Source organism: Indicator indicator, chromosome 1, assembly GCF_027791375.1.
Source record: "Indicator indicator isolate 239-I01 chromosome 1, UM_Iind_1.1, whole genome shotgun sequence".
In the NCBI taxonomy this organism is placed as follows: Eukaryota; Metazoa; Chordata; class Aves; order Piciformes; family Indicatoridae; genus Indicator; species Indicator indicator.
The window spans coordinates 120,339,381-120,361,903 of record NC_072010.1 but is presented as its reverse complement, the minus strand read 5'-3'; the positions used below and the strand labels follow the sequence as shown (position 1 = coordinate 120,361,903).

At 38.1% G+C, this 22,523-nt stretch overlaps 1 protein-coding gene across 5 annotated transcripts in view; it reads right to left on the bottom strand.

Moving 5' to 3' along the window:
- Positions 1-683: 683 nt before the first annotated feature.
- Positions 684-22,523, bottom strand: part of CASK (calcium/calmodulin dependent serine protein kinase) — a 196,687-nt gene continuing 174,847 nt past the window's right edge. For 3 of the 5 annotated variants that reach the window (XM_054387798.1, XM_054387789.1, XM_054387815.1), the window contains 7 exons: positions 20,150-20,346; positions 18,810-18,925; positions 13,753-13,833; positions 13,581-13,661; positions 9,144-9,346; positions 6,988-7,071; positions 684-967 (listed from right to left, as the gene is read on the bottom strand). In XM_054387798.1, coding sequence (XP_054243773.1) covers positions 791-967; positions 6,988-7,071; positions 9,144-9,346; positions 13,581-13,661; positions 13,753-13,833; positions 18,810-18,925; positions 20,150-20,346 — 939 coding nt within the window. In that variant the 3' untranslated portion in view covers positions 684-790. The remainder of the gene's footprint in view (positions 968-6,987; positions 7,072-9,143; positions 9,347-13,580; positions 13,662-13,752; positions 13,834-18,809; positions 18,926-20,149; positions 20,347-22,523) is intronic. The other 2 variants (XM_054387806.1, XM_054387825.1) reach the window with 1 other exon arrangement.

Below are 22,523 nucleotides of genomic sequence, written 5' to 3'. Positions count from 1 at the left end.
GCTGTAGATTACAGGTTTTATCAACACAGATACACCAACAGCATGAACGCTTGCGACTGTCCACATGCATTAAGAGTCAAGACCCAATTTCAAATTCCTAAAAGTTTTACAGAGTTCTTCAAAGAGACAGTATCACATTAGCTGGATGTTACACAAAAGTACTTAAAGATACTACCCTAGGGGGAAAACAAAAACAAACAAACAAAAAAAAAAGTGAAGAAAGGCCTTTAAAAATTCATGAATTTGTTTCGTAACCACCAGGACTAATTATTTCAAATAAATAAAGGAAAGCAAAAATATTCCAATCCATAAAATCAGACTCTAAAAAAGAATGTAGTGATCCACCCCCAAGTTAAGGTAACAGAATCATATTATTATTACTATTAAAATAGATTATAGAAAGCAGCATCTATTTTGTGCAGTTTTTAGGGGCCCTTGAAATAAAAAGCTATGATTTCCAAAAAATATAACATTCCAAAGGACTGAATAATACATATATTTAAAGATACATTTTTATTAACGTTTAGGAGAAATGATTAAAAACAAAACAAAAAAAAAGAAGATACTGTCTCTTTAAATTAGTGTTTTAATTTTTTCTTTTTCCCCCTCCTCCTATCTATTTGGACATGACAATAATTATATTTTAGGTCACACTACATCTAGGTAGTCTCTAGGGGCCAAGACCTGTTGACACAAGGTCAATAACGAAGAGGTTTTCCAAGTATGAGGTGGTTCCCAGTAATAACAGATTTGTTTTTTGTTTTTATTTTTCGATTCTCTCAGGACTGCTCTAGTAGACCCAGGAGACCGGGACCCACTGTGAGGCTGTACACACAAGCTCGATGGCTTCCTCCAGGTGCCTGATAGTTTCATCAATTTCATTGTTGATAATTGTTAGGTCAAAGTAGTGTGCATATGTTCTTTGTAAGATTTCAGACTCCTTCTGCAGGCGCTGAAGAGATTCATCCTGTTCGGCGGGTAGAGAAGAAAACGAGAGAGAGAGACAAGTTGGATCCTTTTGTTCTCTTCCTACAGCAGCTTTCAAACTGCTGTTTACAGAGAAGGAAACAGGCAAGAAAAGCCCTAGGGAACCTATGTGGCTTAGATTCACCCCCACCCCACCATGTGGAAATCACATGGGAGAAATGGTACAATTTCTCTCTTGAAGCTGACATTCCAACAGCGCTCAGTTACTGGCATTACTTGAGGCAAACCACAAATCTAGTGTTAAAAAAGCAAGGCAGAGGATGGAAGCTTAGAAAAGCAGCACAGACACGAGCAATGGAGACCATATGTGAATAAAAAGTACAAGGTGCTCTAGGAGCAATTGGGCCTAGGTGCAGGTAAGACACAAGCCACAGGAGAGGGCACATTGTCAGGTGTCAGCTGTTCCCACTTGGGGTAACGCTTTCTGTTCAGCATCAGTCTTCTAGGTCTACTTCCTTTAATCATAGTTTGCTGATAAGGAAGTTCCCACTCTGCAGTACTCTGCGGTTCCTGTTTCAGAGCATGCCATTTCCAGCATCCCTCAGTGTGAGATCCTGAAGACAAACCACACAGCCCAATCTGGGAAGGACCAGCAACAGCAGACTGGTGCTCTCCAGGGCTTTGTGTCAATGTCCTTTCAGAACCAAGTGCACTGTCCTTTGTGGGTGCAATGCTACAGCCAGGGGCTTTGTTAGTGAGCTCTGCCCTCCTAAGAGACTGCAAAAGCCTTCTTTCTAGGGCTCTACAGCAAGTATGATTTTGAACTCTTTTCCTGAAAATTCCCTTAGAAATTAAAAAACAAAAACAAAAACAAAAACAAACCAACAACAAACCAACAACAAAAAACAAAATTCTGGTTTCAGGAACCTTGAAACAGCCAGAGGGAAGTGTTTTCTACCTCACAGGTTTGGGATGGTTATAGGGCAAAACTACCTTATCAGCAGTATTGACTCCTGCTGCTCTGTGATCTATAGTGTCACCCTACTTCATCAATCAACTGAGATCTACTTTGTGGTAACACAGTTTTAGGCTGCAGGAAGTACAGACACTGTGCCTATAACTTTTTTCAAAAGAAATTATTCTGTGAAGAGAATTTTATCCAGCTAATAACAGACTCCTCCCCTCCCCTTTTTTCTGTTTGCATTTCCCAACTATTTGTAATTAGAGTAGAACAGTGGCTTTCAGGTCCTCCAAAGGGAACAATCTATGCTGAGACAGTTCTCCTTCCCAGTAGATATGAAACCAGCCACTTCTGGAGGAGAAGTTCTGTACCAAAGTTCCAGTTCTGCTTCTCTCCTGAAGCTGCAGCCCCAAATGAGGGGGAGGATGTTGCCTTCACTTGATAGGAATTCAAAGTTAGACAAATACTCCTCACATCCTCTCCATCCAAGGGATGCTCCTTGTACAAACCATTATGAATTGCTAGTGATGCTTGAAACTTCTGTAGAAAATACCAGTTCATGCAAACTTAATTTATGCTGTTAACAAATTGGACAACATGGAGCAGTAATAATATTAAATATTTCTGTGGTGCATTGCATATGGCCTAATATCTTTAAGCCAAACACCTAGTTAGGTAAACTGCCAAGTTCTCATAGATTCCAAAAGAGACATCTATTTATATCAGCAGAGGACCTAAATTTTTCTGCTTAACTTAACATACAAAGGGAAAAAAAATCCATACTTGTCAAGCAGAATATTTACAGTGCATGTCACTAAGATTATCTATTTAAAGGCAGTCTTAGAAAAATCATTTTGCACCTTTAAGAGTTTTTATCTTCTGGCACAAGGCTAACAGAACCTGAAGAAAAAAACCTATGAAACTTTAGAATTGTTAAGACTTAGGTAGCTTTCTAACTGCTATTAAGATTTCCTATCAGTTTCGTCTTTAACCTACAAGTATGAGGATGAACACATCTCACTAAAGCATCTATCTTATGGTGACTGACAATAAAAATCTGAAAAACTTACAGCTACCCCAGCTTAAAAAACCTTAACTGATAGGTAGAGAAGAATATTTATATTTACCTGGCACATACAGATGTCACAAACCTGAGAATTCAAAAAATTAATTAAATTTTAATATTTTTCTGACTTAGCTTCTCCTTGTTGTATTTTGGAGTACCTAAATTTCCTAGCCTGTTGGAAATGTAAAGCATTACTTCTTTCATGTACTTGTAGGGGCACTAACAAGTTTGGGATAGGCTACTGCAGCAGTTTTCAAAGAGCTTCAAAGTTTCTCAAGTCCTGCAAAAAGAGAGAGTTTACAGTTCTTGTGTGTGGTTTATTTATTTATTTTTTTCAATTCCGAGGCCAAATTTCACCTGGGTTTGTGATAAGAGTATCTACTTGTGCATTCAAACCTATGCCAGACTCCTCTCTGTAAGGCTTAAATGCCAATATTCATCTTCAAAGCTAAGACTTCCTCAAAATTTTTGCTGTTATGCTCCTCTCAATTTCCCTTAATTAAATTTTGAAGAGTGAACATCCCAGATCAATAAGAATATTCTCCAACAGTTGTGCTCTCAGTAGTATCGAGAAAAAAGATGCTTATCAAAATGTTCAGCTACCTGCAGGCAGACAAATGAATGCCAACAACTTCAGTAGTTTCACATTTAGGAGCAGAACATCTTTTCCTCTTCCCTCAGCATTGCTGCAGTAGGTATTTTATGTAGGCCTAGTTGTGGTGTGCCCATTATTGGAACAGACTTTTCTTTCCTATCACTAAATTCAGTTCCCTTTTCTAATGCTGTCTCCATCACCACAGCTGGGACAGAACGGAGTGAAACATGGCTTCTATCCACAAAATCTCTCACACGTGCATAACAGCCACCAGTGATATCTTTCTTCTCTGAGGGTTGGTTTTCTCTGTTCTTAAAGTACACAGGACAATGGCTGCCACTTGTGACAGTCAAACAAATGCCTAATATTCCCCTCTAAGGCTGTGAGCATGTATAAACACGACATCAGGCCTTTGCCAATTTTGCTCCAACAGAAATTCTTCTCAAACAGCTGCTGGATTGTAAACTTCTTAAGCAAAATTCCTTTTATTCTTTAGCTGTAAGAAGGGAGGAAGCATAGATAAAACTCAGGAGAATTTGGCTCAATAAAGGTTTACATATGGCTCAATAATGACTTAGATCAAAAATGTGGAGCCTGCCAACTTCTCTCTGCTGCTGTCTGGGCAATGGGAGATGTAAAACAGCTGGAGGAATGAGGAACTACTCCAGGGTTTCCTGATGTGCTCTCTCTGTCTCAGCACACCAATAGCCTAATTTAAGTTTCCTTTGTGATTATACAGGTGGATACACTCTGGGAGATTTCCCGTATGATTTAAATTGGTCTTCTGCTTTGCAGAATTGCTCATAGTGCACTGCTATAATCAGTTTGAAAGCATAATATTTTGTCTCCTAACTCTTGCTGTGTGTCCCTTGATTAAGGAGATACTTTGTGTGGTCTGTGATAAGCCAAAGTGTCTCAAAAGAGATACTTTTAAGATCAGGTGTCTGCACTGATTTTACCACAAAGTTCAAATGTACAGCTCTAAGAGTAGAAATTTTACTGTCTAGCTTCTTTTTGCTGGCAGGTGATTTTAGCACAGCTATCTAAAGCCATTATTACATTACATTTTTATCACAGTGGTGAAAGTAATGTTGAATGGGAACAAGCATATCTACATTCTATAACTACTGAAATAACCAGGACTCCCTTGTCAGCCCCTAGCTGGTACTTACAGGCAATTTTCTGCACCATTTTGGCAGCTATGTGCAATTAGTACGAGTGCAGGAAAATGAAAAGAAAAGCAAAGATGAAATTTAAGAAAACATAATGGGGGGGGGAAGGGAAGGACAGTTATTTACAGAAGTGTTTGCAAAAACTGTAAATAAAATAAACAAAGCAGGATAAAAGGATAAACAGGAAGGGATACTTGTTATGCAAATGAACCTTTCAAAAAGGAAGCATGAATGGGAAATATGAAACACACACTCTCCACCCTTGTTTGCTGCCTTGCAGGCTGCTAAAACAGACACAATTTGCCTATCTCCCTTCATGCAGCCCAGTAAACCTTAGAAAGTGGGATCCTCTCTTTGGGCAAGGTCTGTTGCTATTTCTGTCTCCTGCTCCTCCCTTTCCTTAAGCTTAATTGATTCATGAATTAGCATGCTTTGTAAGTGTGGCATCAGTTCAGCACTTCATGTGCCTGAGTGAGACTCTGTGTGCACAGAGACTTCAGTCACAAGAGCTTAAAATAAAGACAGAGTCTTACAGCATGACTGTAAATATTTAGAATATACTACTTATACTAATATTTCTTTGGCATAAGCAAATATCTCCCCACCACTACTCTAAAGGGTGCATTTCTGTCCTCTTCCCAGTGTACCACAGAAACAATTTTCTCCCTCATATGAACTGTTTCAAATGTCTAAGTACCACTAGCAGATGAGTGAGGCAACAGAAGACTGTCTGGGAGGTGAGATGAAGGTGTGGAGGCAACAAACTCAGGCAGTTTCACCATTCCACAGGGCACCTGGCTGCCTGAGCACTGCTGTAAGCACAGTGCTTGCCTGATATCCTAAGAACTATTCATTTTTTAAAGTGATGCCATGTCATTTGCTTGCACAGGGGCAAATTCAGTGTAGAATCCAAAACTGTAATATTTTTTTCATGACTGTACCAACTGACAGCATACACCAACACCAGCAGTCAGACAAACCTTCACTAACATTGCAAACTGTAATGCTCTGAGAGATCTTCATCTGTGCAATCACAACATTTATCAGTTAGGGTATGAGCCCATTAGACACAGTGAAACAACTTAATTTAAAAGATCCCTTTTTCCCTTCCACTCTTCTTCCTAGCTGTATGTTTTCACTGCTTCTTCTGGCAGTGGTGCTTGTCAGAGCCTTTTGAGCTGTATGAAATCAACAAAAATCCAATGTAGAGCTGAGGTAGCTTGCTAAAGGATCTGGGAAGTGCCATGGCAGTGTATGTCCCAGGAGCAAGTTAGAGAGAATGACTCTCTTCAGCAACAGTGAATTAGTAGAATGTCTCAGATGCCAGTAAAATTACAGCTTGAGGCCAGTATGTTTCACTTTCACTGGCTATTTAAATAATCATTCAGGGTATTTGCCTTAAAATATGTTTGCCTTGTTCCTTATTCTCCTGCAAGTTTCATACTTATGATACTGTAACTACACTTCTAAAGAAACAGACTACAAATACAGGGCTTCAGACTTTCCTTTTGTGTGACTAAGGAGACATTGAGGAGATCTGAAACAGGTTCATGGGCAAATCCAATAGATTAAGTACCTTAATATATTGATTTAAAAAAGGCTGAGCAGATAAAGTGTTTGTATAAATACTGTTTGCCCTGTTGTGAGCTAAATCCAGAACTGCTTGACATCATCTTTGAAATCAGTAGCAATCTGCAGAGCAGATATTCCATAAAAACTACCTAGGAAATTCAGGATGTCGATCTCCATGAATGCTTAACATTATTCCACAAGGAATTAACCCTTGGGCAAAGCTTCCAATTCTTAAGAGAACAGCCTTCAAAAGAAACATGCCTCTATTTCTGATACCTATTTTCTGTATAGAAAAAGTACTAAAGATAAAGGTGGGATGACAGCACAGTCATGCACACTCATTTCTTCAGCTCAGGCCAGCTGTAATCTAGCACTGCAACTCAGAGCTGAGTGATTTGTGCTAATGATTTGTCAAGGACTTGGAAAAGGATCTTTGAGCTAGGGCAGGGAAGGAAACAATAAGTATTTTTAGAATGATATATGTGGATCCTCTGACTTGAAGTTCATCTTTTGAATTAGAAAAATCAGTTAATTTTCAATAAATACATCTCAGTCTACATAATAATGCTGCTGGTACAGCTGCTTCTCTGCCCCTCCATCTATAGACAGGAAAATTATTACAGTCTTATCTGCATATTTGATTCTCATCCTTAATTCTCTCTCTGACAGAACATTAGACTGCAATATGCCATACCTCATTAATGCCTGGGGTGATTGTAGGTGCAGCAATAAAAACAACAAAAGGAGCAAACTCTGCAGTTCTCAGGACCTTCAATGCCTAGGGAAAAAAAAATCAGATACTTTAGAGGAACTCCCCAACAATCAATGTGAAACACTTTTTAGTCACACAAGCAAAATCATCATTTACTAATGCTAGTATTTGTTCTTAACTAATCTGGAGACAAGACCTTAGTGATACAGACACTTAACTTTTTGTGTGATTTTGCATTTTTTGGTGGTCAAACTGTATATTTAACCCTACTTAAAGTGAGTTTTCAGGACAATAAAAGCTTTAACATGTTCAAAGAGGCTCTCCTCATATAGCCTCAAAGAGTGCAGAAATCTGTTTGCATTTAAACTGATTAATACCATGTACAAAAATTCAGTCACAGCACAAGTAGGGAAAACAGTCAAGTGCATTACAGGATAAATATTGATTAGAACATAATTTTTTTTGGTCTGACTTTTTCTACCTATCAACACAAATTGTCTTCTGACACAAACGAAAATGTGATGTGAGAGGTGATATTTGAAAAAAAAATCAAGCATGGCTCTAATGCAGCACCAATCCCCTGAGCCAGGTCTATAGAAAAGTGTTCTCCTAAAAAACTTGACTTAGGCCTAATTTACTGAGTGACACACAGAGCTGCCATATGTGAAGATAGACTGAAGCAAGTAAATACACCTCAACTGAACTGATGGACAAGATAAAGACAGACTCCTAAAGGTTAGTCTTCTTTGCTCCTTCCACTTCCTGTCTTCTTAACAGTTTTTTTTTTTTAAACAGACAAAACCCCACAATCCATCCTTTTTCCAAGCTAAAGAGGTTTTCATATCTGCTGCTTGAAACCCACCTTTATCTATCATCTATGCCAAGGTCCTCTACACAAGAGATAAAGCCCATATGTGAAAGTCATGAAAACTCATGTAACTAAGAGCCCCAAGGGAAAACAAGCAAGCAGCATGAGATAACTAGGAAGAAGCCCACAAACAAGCTGGCCTTAATGAGCTGAAATGGATGCATGAGGAAGCTGGTTAAGACATGCTGGAGGAAGTGTAGCAAAGGCAGCTGTTACCAAATGTAAATACACTACAACGAAGATGAAAATGATTTCTGAGAACTGTAATGCTTCTGAATAATGCAAGCTGAAAAGGTTTGTCAAGAGAGTTTGTTTTTAACACCTGCTTCATTTGAACTAACTGTAAAAGCTGCTCTCTCTCTTACATGTGGGGGTTTATTTCTCAGGACAGCACCACACCATCATGCTGTGTGAACTGTCCTAAATAATTCAGCCAGGTATCTCATTTCTCTTACGAAATTCTTCACGAATTTGAATTTTAATCCACTCTCCAAGAAATAAGAAGGCAGCAAATTTAAATACATAATACTGATCACAATTTTGTCTTCCCTACTGTTACTTTTAAGCTGCTAGAGTAATGTCAACATCACATTTGTCCATATTTGTGTTGTCTCACTTAAGAAAACATATAAACACATCCCTGTGAAAGTTGTGACTACGTGGATGTTTCAAAGGAAATAAATCAGAGTTTTCCACTGAAGATTTTAGACTAAGAATGAACAGACTATTAGTGTTTCTTGAGTCTGACCTTCCCTCTTGCCCTCTTCAAAAAGTATAATACTGCAACACAGAAAGGAGTTGATAAACTAGCAACACTCCTCTGGTTATTGTGCAAACAGGATCGGTATCAGTGACTGACCACGAATGTTTCTGACCATGCTCAATAGTGATATGGAGCAGGAGTCACTTAGGAACAGGATTATCCTCTGATAAAGCATCAAAGAGAAGGTTTTGAAACTATCTAAACATCACTCCTAGCAGGTGATGCGAATGACTTCTTTTGATGTGGTTCACTGGACATGAAGTTACATGGTAAGTACTGTTGCAAGCTACACTGGTTGCATTCCAAGCTAAACCGTGAATCTGTTTCTGCTCTGTGTGCTTCTAACCAGGTGATGACCAGAATTCAACTACACAGACTGCAGCCTTGGTTCCACATGATTGTATGCCTTAACTTATCTAGGGTGCAATCAATAAAAAGAAATATATCTCAATAAAATCAAGCTGAAGGATTTGTGATGAGTCCTATCATATCCTTCTAATTAGTTACCTGAGGTTCTACATCAAGTATTGCAATTAGTCCCTGCTCATGGATCTTTCGTATTGTTTCCAGTTTTGTCCCATACATTGCATCCTCATGGCTGCCATATTCCAAATATTCATTGTTTGATATATCCTGCATCATTTGGTCATGTGATACAAAGTAGTAATTTTTCCCATTTTCTTCATCTTTCTTTGGAGGTCGGGTTGTGTCTGAAAGCACAAAACACAAAAATATTTTTAGGACAAGAAAAAAACAATTAAGCCTAATGGCTTTTCACTTGGTTTATCAATATTTATTCACTGAATGATGACCTGTAAAATTATATATAGAACAACAAAGCATGAGCTTGAGGTAGACAGAATGAGAGGGGCTAGGAAAAGCAGGAGTCTTGGGTTAGGAAAAGCAGAAGATGAAGAGATGTGGAAAAGGTAAAAGTCAAAAGGTGAAGAACAGAAGGTCAAACAACCTTTATGTGGTCAAGACTGTAAGACACTATCAGCTGCTTTCAGCAGCAAAGGTCAGAGCTCACAGTTTTTGTAGTTTCTAAACAATTTAATTAACATCTCTATTTTACCACAGGGGAAGTACTGGGCCAAATCCTGTTCAGCATCTTCACTAATGATCTGCATGATGGAGCAGCGTACCCTCAGCAAGGATACCAATGATAAAACACTGGGAGGAGCGGGTAGTACACCAGAGGGTTGTGCTGCCAGAGGGACCTTAAAAGGCTGGAGAAACAGGTTGACAGGAGCCTCATGAAATTCAGTACGAGGAATTGCTAAGTCTTACACCTAGGGAGGAACAACCCCATGCATCAGTACTTGGAGGCTGACCAGCTGAAAAACTGCACTCCAGAAAAGGTCCTGTGTGAGTTCTGGTAGACACTCAGTTGAGCATGAACCAGCACTGTGTCCTCGTGGCAAAGAAAAACTAAAAGTATGCTGTGCTGCCTCAGACAAAGCATTTGCAGCAGGTGAAGGGAGGTGATTCTTCCTTTCTGCTCTGCACTGGTGAGGCCATGCATGGAGTACTGTGTCCAGTTCTGGCCTCCCCAGTACAAGAGAGGCATGGACATACTGGAAAAAGTTCAGTGAAGGGGCACAAAGGAACTGGAGCATCTTTCCTGTGAGGAAAGACTGAGAAAGCTGAGACTGTTCAGCCTGGAGAAGAGATGGCTCAGACAGCATCTCATCAGTAAGTACAAATATCTAAAGTGAAGGTATAGAGAAGATGGAGCCTATCTCTTTTCAGTGACACTCAACAACAGGACAAGAGGTAATGGGCACACACTGAAACATGGGCACAGGAGCTTCTCTCTGAATGTAAGTGTCCTGCTTTTGCTGGGACAGAATTGCAAGCCAGCCACAGGCTGCAGGCCATTAGCAGTTCTGAGACAGCTGACTTGAGTTGGCTCACGGGTGTATCCCAGACCATGAGCTTCACACAGTATAAAGGAGGAAGTTTGCTGTGGAGAGGGGAACTTCCTGTTAGGGCTTTTCCTTGTTCTGTTCCTCTTCTCTTTCCTGTTCATGAATGCTGCCTCTATGGATGTTGTGACTTCTGCAGGGCTGAATATAACTTTATGTATCTTGTGGTGTCAGTTTGGCTATGTCATTGAATTTGTTTTCATTTCAACCTTTGGGTCATCAGGTGGTAGAGTAACTGCTATAGTTTAGCCCCAGATAGAGGCTAAATGTAGACAGTAAGGGAAGACTTTTTCCCTGTGAGGGTGACTGAGCAGTGGTGTAGATTGTTCAGAAGGGCAGTGGAGTCTCCATCCTTGCAGATATTCAGAAGTTGTCTGGATGCAGTCCTTGGCAACTGGCTCTAGGTGGATCTGCTTGAGCAGGGGACCAGAGGACCTTCAGGTATCACCTGTTCTGTGATTCTGTAGGCCATCTACTCCTCATTTCCCCAAAGGCACACTGATACCCACTTGCTTTTTTTCCTTCTGATACTCTCTCTCATATCCTGATTTACTTTCATATTTTTCCACTATCATACTTAAGTTGGTGACGTATCTGAAGCACCACATCTCTTCCCCCCTCTGCACCCATAACTTCCAACAATCCTAGAAGAATGTCAAACAAGGTATCAAAAAATTGTATTCATCTTCTATTTTTAGTTATAGCTATTACTGTTCTGAGGATTAATTAGCATGTTTAATAATTAATACATTAATAATTAAATTATTATATATTATAATGTATAAATAATATATTAATAATTAAATGTTCTAAGGATTAGTTAGCATGTTTCAAGGATGAAACATTCTATAGGAACATTATATATCACAGTTATCTTGAGGAATTAAGGAACAATGGATTACATAAACCATGTAATATCACTATTCTACTCACTGCTGCCCTAGGTCTGCTGAACTTACATTTATTTTTCCCTATACCCTTTTCTTTTGTAGAAAGTATTTGTGTATTTTTCCCTTTTTTTACTTAAAATCTTACGAGGTTTTCTCCTGAGCGTGATGGTTTAAGTCTAAAAAGTGGGTCAGGTCCTGATTCCTTTTGAAGAGGTGGAAGCTAGTTAGCAGTAACATACTTTAAAAATATTGCTTCTGCAGCCTTCTGTTGTAAGAGGTGTATGGCTACTAATCCTTCTAATTAAGTACCACTGTGTGACATGACCTTTTATGATCAAGTTTTTTCAATATGTAGATAATTTCTTCATACAGTACTCCTCAAAACTCCACTCAATTTAAGGCCTGTCTCAAAAGGTGCTTACTCCTACCATGGTTTTGTAGAAGAATGAAGAAAATGCAGTAAAATCCATGCCTGAGAGCTGGAGAGGATAAATTCAATAGCCTGGAGCCAGTTGAAAGACAGAACAGGTTCACATAATACTTAAAGTGCATGTGATATGTTTTTTTGACATGATCTCTTTATATCACAGAATGGTAGGGGTTGGAAGTGAACTCTGGAGATTGAGTCCTGTCAAAGCAGGATCACTTAAGGAAGGCCACACAGGACTGCATCCCAGCTATTCTCCAGAGAAGGAGCCTCCACAACTTCTCTGGGCAGCCTGTTCCAGTGTGTGTCCATTGTTCTTTATCCTGTCACAGGGCAGCACAGAAAAGAGACTGGCCTTTTCTTGACACCTGCCCTTCAGGTATTTGTAAACATTAAGATCCCTTCTCAGTCTTCTCCAGCCCCACTGTTGTTAACATAAGGAAGTAACTGGGGTCTCTGGACACCAGCATAAAGTGCTATATTTAAATGCCCTAGGTGTTTTAAATCTGAAACATCCATTTAGGACCACTGGATGTAGCACAGGAGTTTAAGGAGACCATTGGCCTTCTGGAGTAGGGCTTGGAGGTCAGGTGCTAAAACAGGCATGTAAACATCATACTGATGCTTAAGCACCTGCATTTCATCCTGATTTGTAGTCTTAGCTCTTCAGTCTCCTTACATAATCAGTAAAGCAATTTCAGTCCTTCCACAGAGCAAGAACCTAGTGCAGGCAAACTAGGGCATGATTGTCATGGCATAGGTGAGTCCATTTTAATAGGCATTTCATGATAGCATAACTAGTTTAACTTCTACCTCTCAACAGAAATACAGTTAGTACTTGAGAGAGACTGGTTGAAAAACATACTGTAAACCATTTGCTACTCCCTGTTTTAGTTCTTTGTAACAGGGGACAGTATTTGCTGGGTTACTACTCCTCCACAAGTATAAAGAGGAATATAGGCACAATGTACATCACATACTTCTGGCATTGCACTATTATAGTATCTAATCCAGGATTTTAGTGCCTAGATATGAACAGTAATGTGACAAACAGTGCAACTTTACATTGCTGCTAGGGTCATGTAATGGCTCATGCTTTCAAAAAGGGTAGGTATTTGTTTTCCTTCTGCTGGCACTGGACTTTGTCTAAGTCTTTATCAAGCAAGTCTGGGGAACTCAAACCCAACTAATAATTTTCCCCTTCCAAATAAGTTTTACATATAAGTTCTTAAAAATAGTACTTTTTAGCAGGAACAAAACCTGTATATAGGTAAAAATAGCCTAAGTGCAATTTTAAAGTAAAGCACTAATAAAGCATTGTTCAGTCTGGAGAAGAGAAGGCTCAAGGGAGACCTTATTGCTGTCTACAGTTACCCGAAGGGTGGTTGTAGCCAGGTGGGGGTTGGTCTCTTCTCCCAGGCAACCAGCAACAGAACAAGAGGACACAGTCTCAAGCTGTGCAGGGGGTAAGTTTATGCTGGATGTTAGAAAAGTTCTTCACCGAAAAAGAGATTGGCCATTGGAATGGGCTGCCCAGGGAGGTGATGGGGACAATGTCCCTGGAGGTGTTTAAGACTGGATGAGGCACTTAGTGCCATGGTCTAGTTGATTAATAAGGGCTGGGTGATTGGTTGGAGTGGATGATCTTGGAGGTCTCTTCCAACCTGGTTGATTCTGTGATTCTAGCATCGGTACTTACGGGGAATGGGGTAAGCAAATCTGTCCGGGTGTTTTGTGATGAGTGTGTTCTTTATGTGTCGTCTTCCAACACCGTGTGCACCTACAATCCACAACACAAAAATGAATTACAAATTTGCCACCAGGAGGGGTTCAAAACTACTGTTATGTTCAGAATAATAACTCAAAATTACCTAGTAAGACTAGTGTTTTCCTTTTGAATGCTGGCAGTTTTACTACTTCTTCGTATGTGACGAGATCTAATTGATCAAACACTAAAACACAAAAGAAATCCCCACAGAGGTAAGAAAAAAAAAAAGCATATCAAGGGTGATAATTAATTGTGCTACAAATTATTATTTTAGCAAGTTTTAGACTTACAATGCATAGTAATACGTTATGGAAAACAAAACCATTTCATTATGCAATTCAAACAAAAGTGTTCATTTAAGCTGTTAAAAAGCAATAACAAAGCTACTGAAATGCTCAGGGAAATTTGCATGTCCTTTCATGCAGTGTTCAGCAGACCACAAAAATTAGCTGAAATGGCATGCCAGTCATTTGCATTCCTAACAAAAAGCAATACTAAAGAAAAATCCATAGACAGTGACCAACATAAAGAGGAGAACATCTATTCACACTCAAGTTAGGGATTGCTTTCATAATCCTGTTTTAACAACATCTAGGAGAAGTGTGTAGAGAAGAGTGGGAATGGTTTGTGGGATTTATTCCTCAAAACTACCATCATGTTAATTGTAATTAGAGTTCTCTTTAAACACACATGCTAGTTAAGTTGTCATGCTTTTAAAACTTGTGACAGAATGAAGAATTCTACCAAAGTGATGGCATTGCATAAAAGAACCTCCACCCTAATTAGGGGAAAAATTGTAGAAGTATCTCAGAAATAATTTCAGCTGCAGCTGAAATTGGATGAATCCAATCATGCCCAATCAATCTATTGTCAATTGTCAAGGTATATAATGACTGACAAATCAAGCTTATTTCTCCTGTGGCCAATAACACAATGTCTGGTAACTCATGCCAAATTCTGCTGAAAAAAAGAAGCCAGGAGGCAGTTAATTGTGTTTGTAAGATTACAGCAAGTGGCAACTGTGAGCAGAATGATGAACAAGAGTTTTCAGCTCTGTATCTATGCATACTGTAAAAAGAAGGCAGGAGAGGCTGCATCTAAAGCATGAGATCTTTTGAGTGTTTCCAAGTCCTATGCTGGTCTATTCACCTCAGCTACATCCTATCCATTTTTCAGGATGAGTCTGGATTCATCCCCTCCATCCCTCCCCAGCCCCTTAGGAAAGCAGGCAGTGGTGGAAGCTTTAGTTTGCTTGCTCCAGAAGTCCCTGAGCACCAAGACCAGCATTAGGACTGTGGAGCCTACCAGAAGGCACATGCTCTCTGTATTAAAGTCCCAGTTAAAGCAGCAAGGGATTTAACTTCATGTATTTCTTTTTTAGAAGGGCAGATTTTTTTTTAATTCAATGGCAGTCTTTTTACCCTAGAGAAAAAAATACAACTACTTCAATTTGGTCAAACTACAAATCTGTCAGCTGATATATTCAACAACTTAAGGCCTTGAAAAGATACAGACAGGAAAACTTGCTAGTCTATTTGAAGCATTTCGAATTTCATCTTAAAGAAAAACTTCTTTCAACCTTTCCCCAAATAGCAAGAATTTAGTCTTATTTCTCTTCCATTCCACAAACATTGAATTCTTAGCACTTTCCTTTTTGCAACTTCACACGATTTTAAACTAATTAACTAATCTCATAATAGAAAGAGTTGAAAGATCTACAATATAGTAAAAACTTTTACTATTCTAACCATCTAGGCCTGAAAGTATTTTTCCCCATTAGAAAATAATAATAAAAAAAAAATCAATCCTTTATTTTCTTCTTGAACAACACCACGTTTTGTTAGATACAAACAACAGGAACAAACAACAGAAATGATAACTATTAATGCCTTCATCACTAACTAGCAGCATGGAGATGTGCTTCAATCTACACGGATTTAACTAATGATTGTAGGGTTTTCAAATGCAAAAGAAAAATGATTTAAAAAATATATATACACAAGATATGAGGAATAGAGGGCACATTTAAAGACTGAACTTTAATGCTTCTGTGTTAACTAGCTAATAAAGCAAAGGGAGTTGTTGAAAGGAAACAGCAAGAAGCAAATAAAGAGGCATTGTCACTTGACAGGTTACTTACATGCACAGAGGCCATTGGGAGTAAGACAGCATGAAAAATGTACAGGGGTCATTGAGATATGGCTTGTAATATATTAGTAAAATAAAAAGTATATGCACAAAATAAACTTTACCATGCAATAGTCTAAACACCAGGCAAATAAATCACATTAAGAAATGATAAACATATTTAATAAAAGCTTGGCAATTTTCTAATGCAGAACATGAAGCATAGTTGTAGTATGTTCTAAAGAGTGTCCTTTTATGAAGTCCTGCAGTAACATTTCAGTAAAATAAATAACAAGTATCTAGATATATCACTTCAGTACATCTCTAAAGCATTTCTAAAAATGTCAGTGAACCTCTAATAATGACAAATATTTAATTTTTTTCTCTGGGCGTTGGTTTGAAGTGCTAAGATGTATGATTGTGAAATTTTCTCTTAAAGGATACGATACTCAAGTATGGAGGTAAGAAAAATGGGCTATTTTTCTTGAAAAGCAGAATATATTTGCTTTTAATTATAAAAAGTAACTGAAATATTATCTTCTTCATAAATTGTCTGATTTGCAGAGTAATTTTATTTCTAGTTCTAGTAATATCCCAATATGTCACATGAAAACCTCAGCTCTCCAATCACTACTTAGCTACACAAATCTTAGTTGACTATGAAGAATTTTACTTGGTCATTTCTTAGCACCCCAGTTCAGTCTCATCCCTATGCCAAAAACAACAGGGAAGTCTAGATGGATTACATATTACTAAACAATTTATGAATATTATTCCAATACATAAGAAAAATAAATCCTACTTTCTTTAAATAGAATTTCCAACATTTGGACATCTGGATTAGACTTTTCCTTTCCAAATTAATTATGCTTATTTTGGATCCAGCAGAAGAAAAGATCCGTTTTTCATTCTGAGACAGATGCACTGAAAGCTTGCAGAAGCCACTGCTGCCATATTTCTGACTAACAATACCAGACACGATGGAGTAGTTCAGACAAGGTATATTTGGTACCATAGGTTAAACCCATAAAAGCACCACAGCATTTTAGTGAACCTCTTTATATCCCACATTTGGCAGCATTCCTGGAATGTTACTGGCATTACCTTTAATATTTTAAGGATACTGAGATAAAAAGATTTCTAAGAGAACTCTCTATTCCAATCTATGCTCTCATTAACTTTTTGACTTCTTAGAGGGAAGAGGAAGTATCAGATGGTATTCTGAAAAGAACACTTTCTTTTATGGTCATTAGGATAATTTCTTTGACTTCTTAGAGGGAATGGGAAGTACTAGATGGTATTCTGAAAAGAACAGTTTCTTTTATGGTCATTAGGATAATGTTTAATGTTCATGTTTCTAATTTTTGCCCAATACTGTGCACTGATGTAAAGTGACTAACAGCACTGATGGTAGCAAGCACTAAGGCAGGCAAACAATGCCACTCAAAGTGCTGTCAATCTTCTCCCAAACATTCTCCTACATAACATTAGGAAAGTCTAAATTACCTTCTTTTCAGGGATTTAATTGATACCAAGTCTTTGAGCTAGTTTTGCTGCTAAAGTATTGCCAGCTCCTTCTCCTTCCCTGGCTGTCCTCCTTACTTTCCTTATTCCTTTGTAGTATGCCATGCTTAGTCACACTGACATGAACTACATAGCTGTGACCTGTGACCTGTATTAAGAAATGTGTCTGCCCTAAAGAGGAAAGAATCAGTGTTTTTTTTTGGGATTATTCTTCAGTTAATCCAGTTAACAGCATGGCCACACAAAGTTTGATTGCCATGGCTGAAGGAAGTAGCAATGCTGTGGGATTGTATGCTGGGAGCAATTGGTAATACTTTAAATCTAGCGCTGTCAAAGACTAGGTCATAAAATCCAGTTTATTCTCAGCAGTTTTAGTTAAAGTCATAAATAGTAAAACATGGCTTAGTGCTTCTGCAATGAAGTTGAAAAATTAAAGCAACCAGAATGCTGAAGTAGCAAAAAGAAGGAAACAAATTAAAGCTTTCAACTTCTACTTGTAAGGGTTTTCTGGATAGCAAATAATTTTCTATTTAACTGTGAACACCTTAAACGTGACAGTGAGTTATGGAGTGTAAATGACAATTGCTGTTTTTTTACTTTCTTAATTTTTATTTTCAAATTACTTTCAAGTAAACATAAATAGAGCAGTACTGATGTATTGTGAGCTCTGATAATGCACACAGACTGTGCAGGTAAGAAGAAATGCAAAAGATATATATTGTTTAATTGGTGTGTTCAAGAGTGCAGCTGGGAAAAGCCTAGAAATTAATAGAAAATATAAAATACTTTCATTACACTGTTTGGATAGGTATATCTCTTACCTCTAATAAAAATCCTTACAAGTCTCCCAAGAGACTACAACAACATATTTATCATCACAGTATGTGATATCAATGCAATAGAAACAGTTTCATCACACTGAGTATTTTAGATTAAAAGAACTAAATTCCACTCATGGGTGAAAGGGTCTTCTTTTTTTTTATGACTAAAACTGATGAATTTTGTTTAGCGTGGATCTCTTGCTCTAGACTTCTACTTCCACAGTTCCATTTGGTAACACACTGACTACCCAGTGGCTCTTATTCCCCTTCCAGCTGTAATGCTTCAAGAAAAATGGCCTTTCATGATGTTTTCACATATATAAATCTGTAACTATAAACACATATTAACAGGATGCTACTAAAAAGTAACCTGTAGAGCACATCACAGTTACATAGATTGCAAAATTAATAACCCGTTGGCTTCTATTGCTCCTTTAAATATAAAAAGTAAACCAATATAAGCCTATATACAAATATTTTATGATGCATTTATATTGTTGCAACTTGCTTCTCACTAAGAGAAGCCAGAACAAGCAGAGTAATGTTGGCATAATTACAATTATGCTTATATTCTCTTAAGTAACTCATTAGGTTTATACAACAGCATAAGTTGAACAATCAATGGCAAGGTTTCAAACGTAATAAATTCAACCTGCTAAAGATACTTTTTTTTTTTTCCCCCCCATACCTGCATTGTGCTTTGCCAAATATTTGTCTTTGTACTGCTTTTTTTTCTTTCCAAACCAAGTACAGCTGGCCTGTTGCTCCTGTTTGGTCTTCTCCATGGCAATACAAGCAACTCGCCTGGCATACAGAGGAGACATTTTGGGATTTTTTTTGTAATCAACGTATTTTTAAGAAGCCACACACAGTCAAATAAATAAATAAGACTTTGTAATAGTACAAGAGTACAGTAAATCTTTTCTGATTACTTTCAAGCACTTATAGGCAGAGATATTTTCACATGAAGAACATCTTTATGACAGATGATTAAAGCTCACACATCAAGTGAGTATATGAGGAAGGGTAGCTACTAAAATAGCTGCAGACCACTTTGCAGCAGATTAGACTTGGAAGAGCATGTGAGCTGGAAAGACCACTAAGGTCTAGATTACTTGAAAGTAAGTTAAATTGTGGAACTGTTTTGAGGTTTGTCTTTAGGATAAGGTACTGTAATGCACACCAGCGTCTCCCTCATGTCAGGGCTTGCAAGTGAGCTCTTGAGATGGAAGGAAATGTCTTATCTACATGTTCTCTTCCAGCAAAAATCTCCCCTAGTCAGTCCAGCTGGCATAGGTGCTCTTAAACCATTTACAGCACCCTTATTCTTTTATGTGGCAAAGCCTGTAGGAAATATTTTGGGGTAAATGATCTATATTGATAAACTTTCTTGAGTTATGGCTATAACTGTCATGGCCCAGGACTCCCTTGCCAGAGTTTGTGTTGATACATTAAAAATATTTACCAAACTGTGTCTATAAGACTTTGTTTAAAGGCTCTGCATTGCTTCTGCAGTATTCAGTGCCACTGCTGCTCATTAACTCTGTCATTCAGGAATCTTGCACTGTGATTTCTTTCTACCATTTGGTTGTCACATGAAAAATGAAAAGGAGAGAAACTCCCAAAATACCCTTAATGACCTTTGTGCTTGATGCTTTACTAAGACCTTGTTCCTGCAGCACCTGCATGTAAACTCTACTAATGAAAACAGTTTAAAGCCCAAAAGAGAAATTATTCTGACCTCCTTACATAAACATTTTTTATGTAGCTTCCAGTCCTATTTTTCTATAGTAGATTATCAAGCACCATATTTACTGAAACAGGCTTATTTTTCTAATGTAACCACGCATGATACTGCACATAACTCTTACTGCTACGCATGTATGAGGAAAAAAATCACTAATGCCACACAAGCAGAGGAAATGCATAGTTCTTTTGGCAAAAAAATAGCTAGCTATATAACAAAAGCACAAAGGGCAGAAATACAAGCAAAGCTATATTCATTTTTATAGAAAACTTAAGTCATACCATTCTTGAAGTTCAGGAGAAGGAATAAGACCTGCAGTACCATTCTTTGAGTTCTCAAGTTTACCCTGCCACCAGTTGTGATCATCTTTGCTTATGATTTGGATAATATCACCAACTCGGAATCTGATGCCAGCTTCTTTGCAAGGAATGAGGTCATCCTTTGCTGGATCATATTCAAATTGTGCTCTTACATATATCTATAAAAAAAGAGTTTATAAAAGACACTGCAATATTATTACTAGTATAGTATTAAGAGTAACAGGTGAAAATTTCATCTGTGCATGTAGCTACACATACTGTTTGCAACGAGAAAAGGAGGCAACAGAACGGCAAAAGCACAAGTGATGGGTGAGAATGAAACAGAAAAAAATTCCTCAGCAAACAATGGGGACACATGATGTTGTTTAGAAAGCTCATCTCTTCTACACACTGTAAAACACCAACAGCAAAAAATGAACATGTGTAATAAACTGATAGAGTCCCTCAAATCTATCATGCATCATTACAGACCACAAGACAGCAGTTTGCAACATGAACTGTACTGTAGTTTCCAACTGGAGTCCCATCATATATTTTAAATATAAAGGTCTTAGGCTGCACTACTGAATTTTAGTATTTAGACTGAAAATTTAGTACCTTTTAAAAGATTAAATAGGAAGCCCTGTGTTGTACCTATCACAGTTACTTGGGAGGAATCTGGGAATTCTTTGCATGTTCTTTTTTTCAGCAAAAGTCTGCACATACAAACAAAAACTAACAATTTCAGTAATTTATTCTCTAAGGAACATTAACAGAAAACTTAGATTCTGACTTCACAATTGAAAATCACACACTAATTCTTGCTTTGTGTCTTTGTGAGGTCTCAACCCTCAGAAAAAAAATAATATGTGATCTCCAGTTTTGGTTGCTAATTACAGCCCCAATGCATCCAATGATCTTAACACCGGAGTTAAATGTCATGTCCAAGATGGGCAGTATCCACAGTTTACGAGCTTCATGCATCACCCTACAGCATTTCAGACAACCATGTATATTCCACTGCTGATTTTTTTACTAGAAAGTGACTAGATTAAAAAAAAAATTACTTTGCAAACTAATACCCTTGATTAAAACTCTAGCAAACACCTCTCCAGTTAGCTGATTCTGCTACAAAAATAGCTCTAACTATGCAGTGTTAGCACTACTCAGGGCATGTTAGAAGTTCATTTCTATAGTAATCCAACCTGCAATCCAACATATGAACACATTAAATAGCTAATCACTACTATCTTGTACCACTTCATCTGTTTACAGTGCGAGCATCAGATGATAACCCCAATATAGAACTCAACTTTTAATTATACAAAATCTGACTCTTATTCTGTTGTGCGTTGAGTGTGCATTGAGGCAAGCAAACCAATATTTTTTCATCACTTGAAAAACAGGATATTTTGAAACCAATTATGTTTATTTAGTAATTTGCTTCCTATGGAGTACTTTGTATTGAACCAATCCCTTGTTTCCCCTCAACCTCATCTAACACAGATCTAGAAATGTAGACTGTATTTTTACCATCTAGAAACTTCCTTACTTTCCAACTCCCTGTGTCAGTGTGAGCCATCATCCACCATGTATTGTCAGGATGGAACACAGCAATGTATCTGTTATCATTCATGATGACATGAATGAAAAAGGTGAATGAAAAAAGGCTCTTGATATAAATAGGTAACTATAAATGGTGTGACTATGAGGAACACCATTGAATGAATATTTTGATATTGTGTGAACGAAATCTCTTCTGGGAAAAATACTTTATGAAGAGGTTTGGCAGTTTGAGGCTCTGGGTGCCTTTAGGACCCCCAAAGTGGCAGACCTCCAGAGGGCCAGAGTGTCCAGCAGGTGGACCAGAAGATGAACTTCATACCCATAAGTCCTGCATCCCTATAAATCTGGCTGCAAAATCAATTTTCTCCTTTTTTCCCTCCCTCTCTCCTCCCAGGAAGGACACCCAGGCTCTTATCTCTCCCGGCATAGGAGTGAGCCCTGTGGTGTCAGCCTTGGCAATGCTGCCAATTAGGCCTGGAGCTGCCAGGCTGAATTTGTGCTGCCTCACAATGGTGTGGGGTATGGAGAGTAGAGAGGCTTGGTGGGGAGGGGGTATGAAGGCTTGAGCTTGTTAGCCTGGTTTAAAGGGAGATTTGTGTAAAGCTTTGGCTTAATGAGCTGCTGTGTTAAGCTCAGACTATGGATTTTGGTGTATTTCATATGCTTTGCTATGCCTTGTACTGTTGTATGTAATTGTAAATAGCATTTCCATTTAAACTTTCCAATACTACCCAAACCTTCGTGTGAGCCTTTTTTTTTTCTTTTGCCCCCTTTTGGAGCAGAAGAGCAA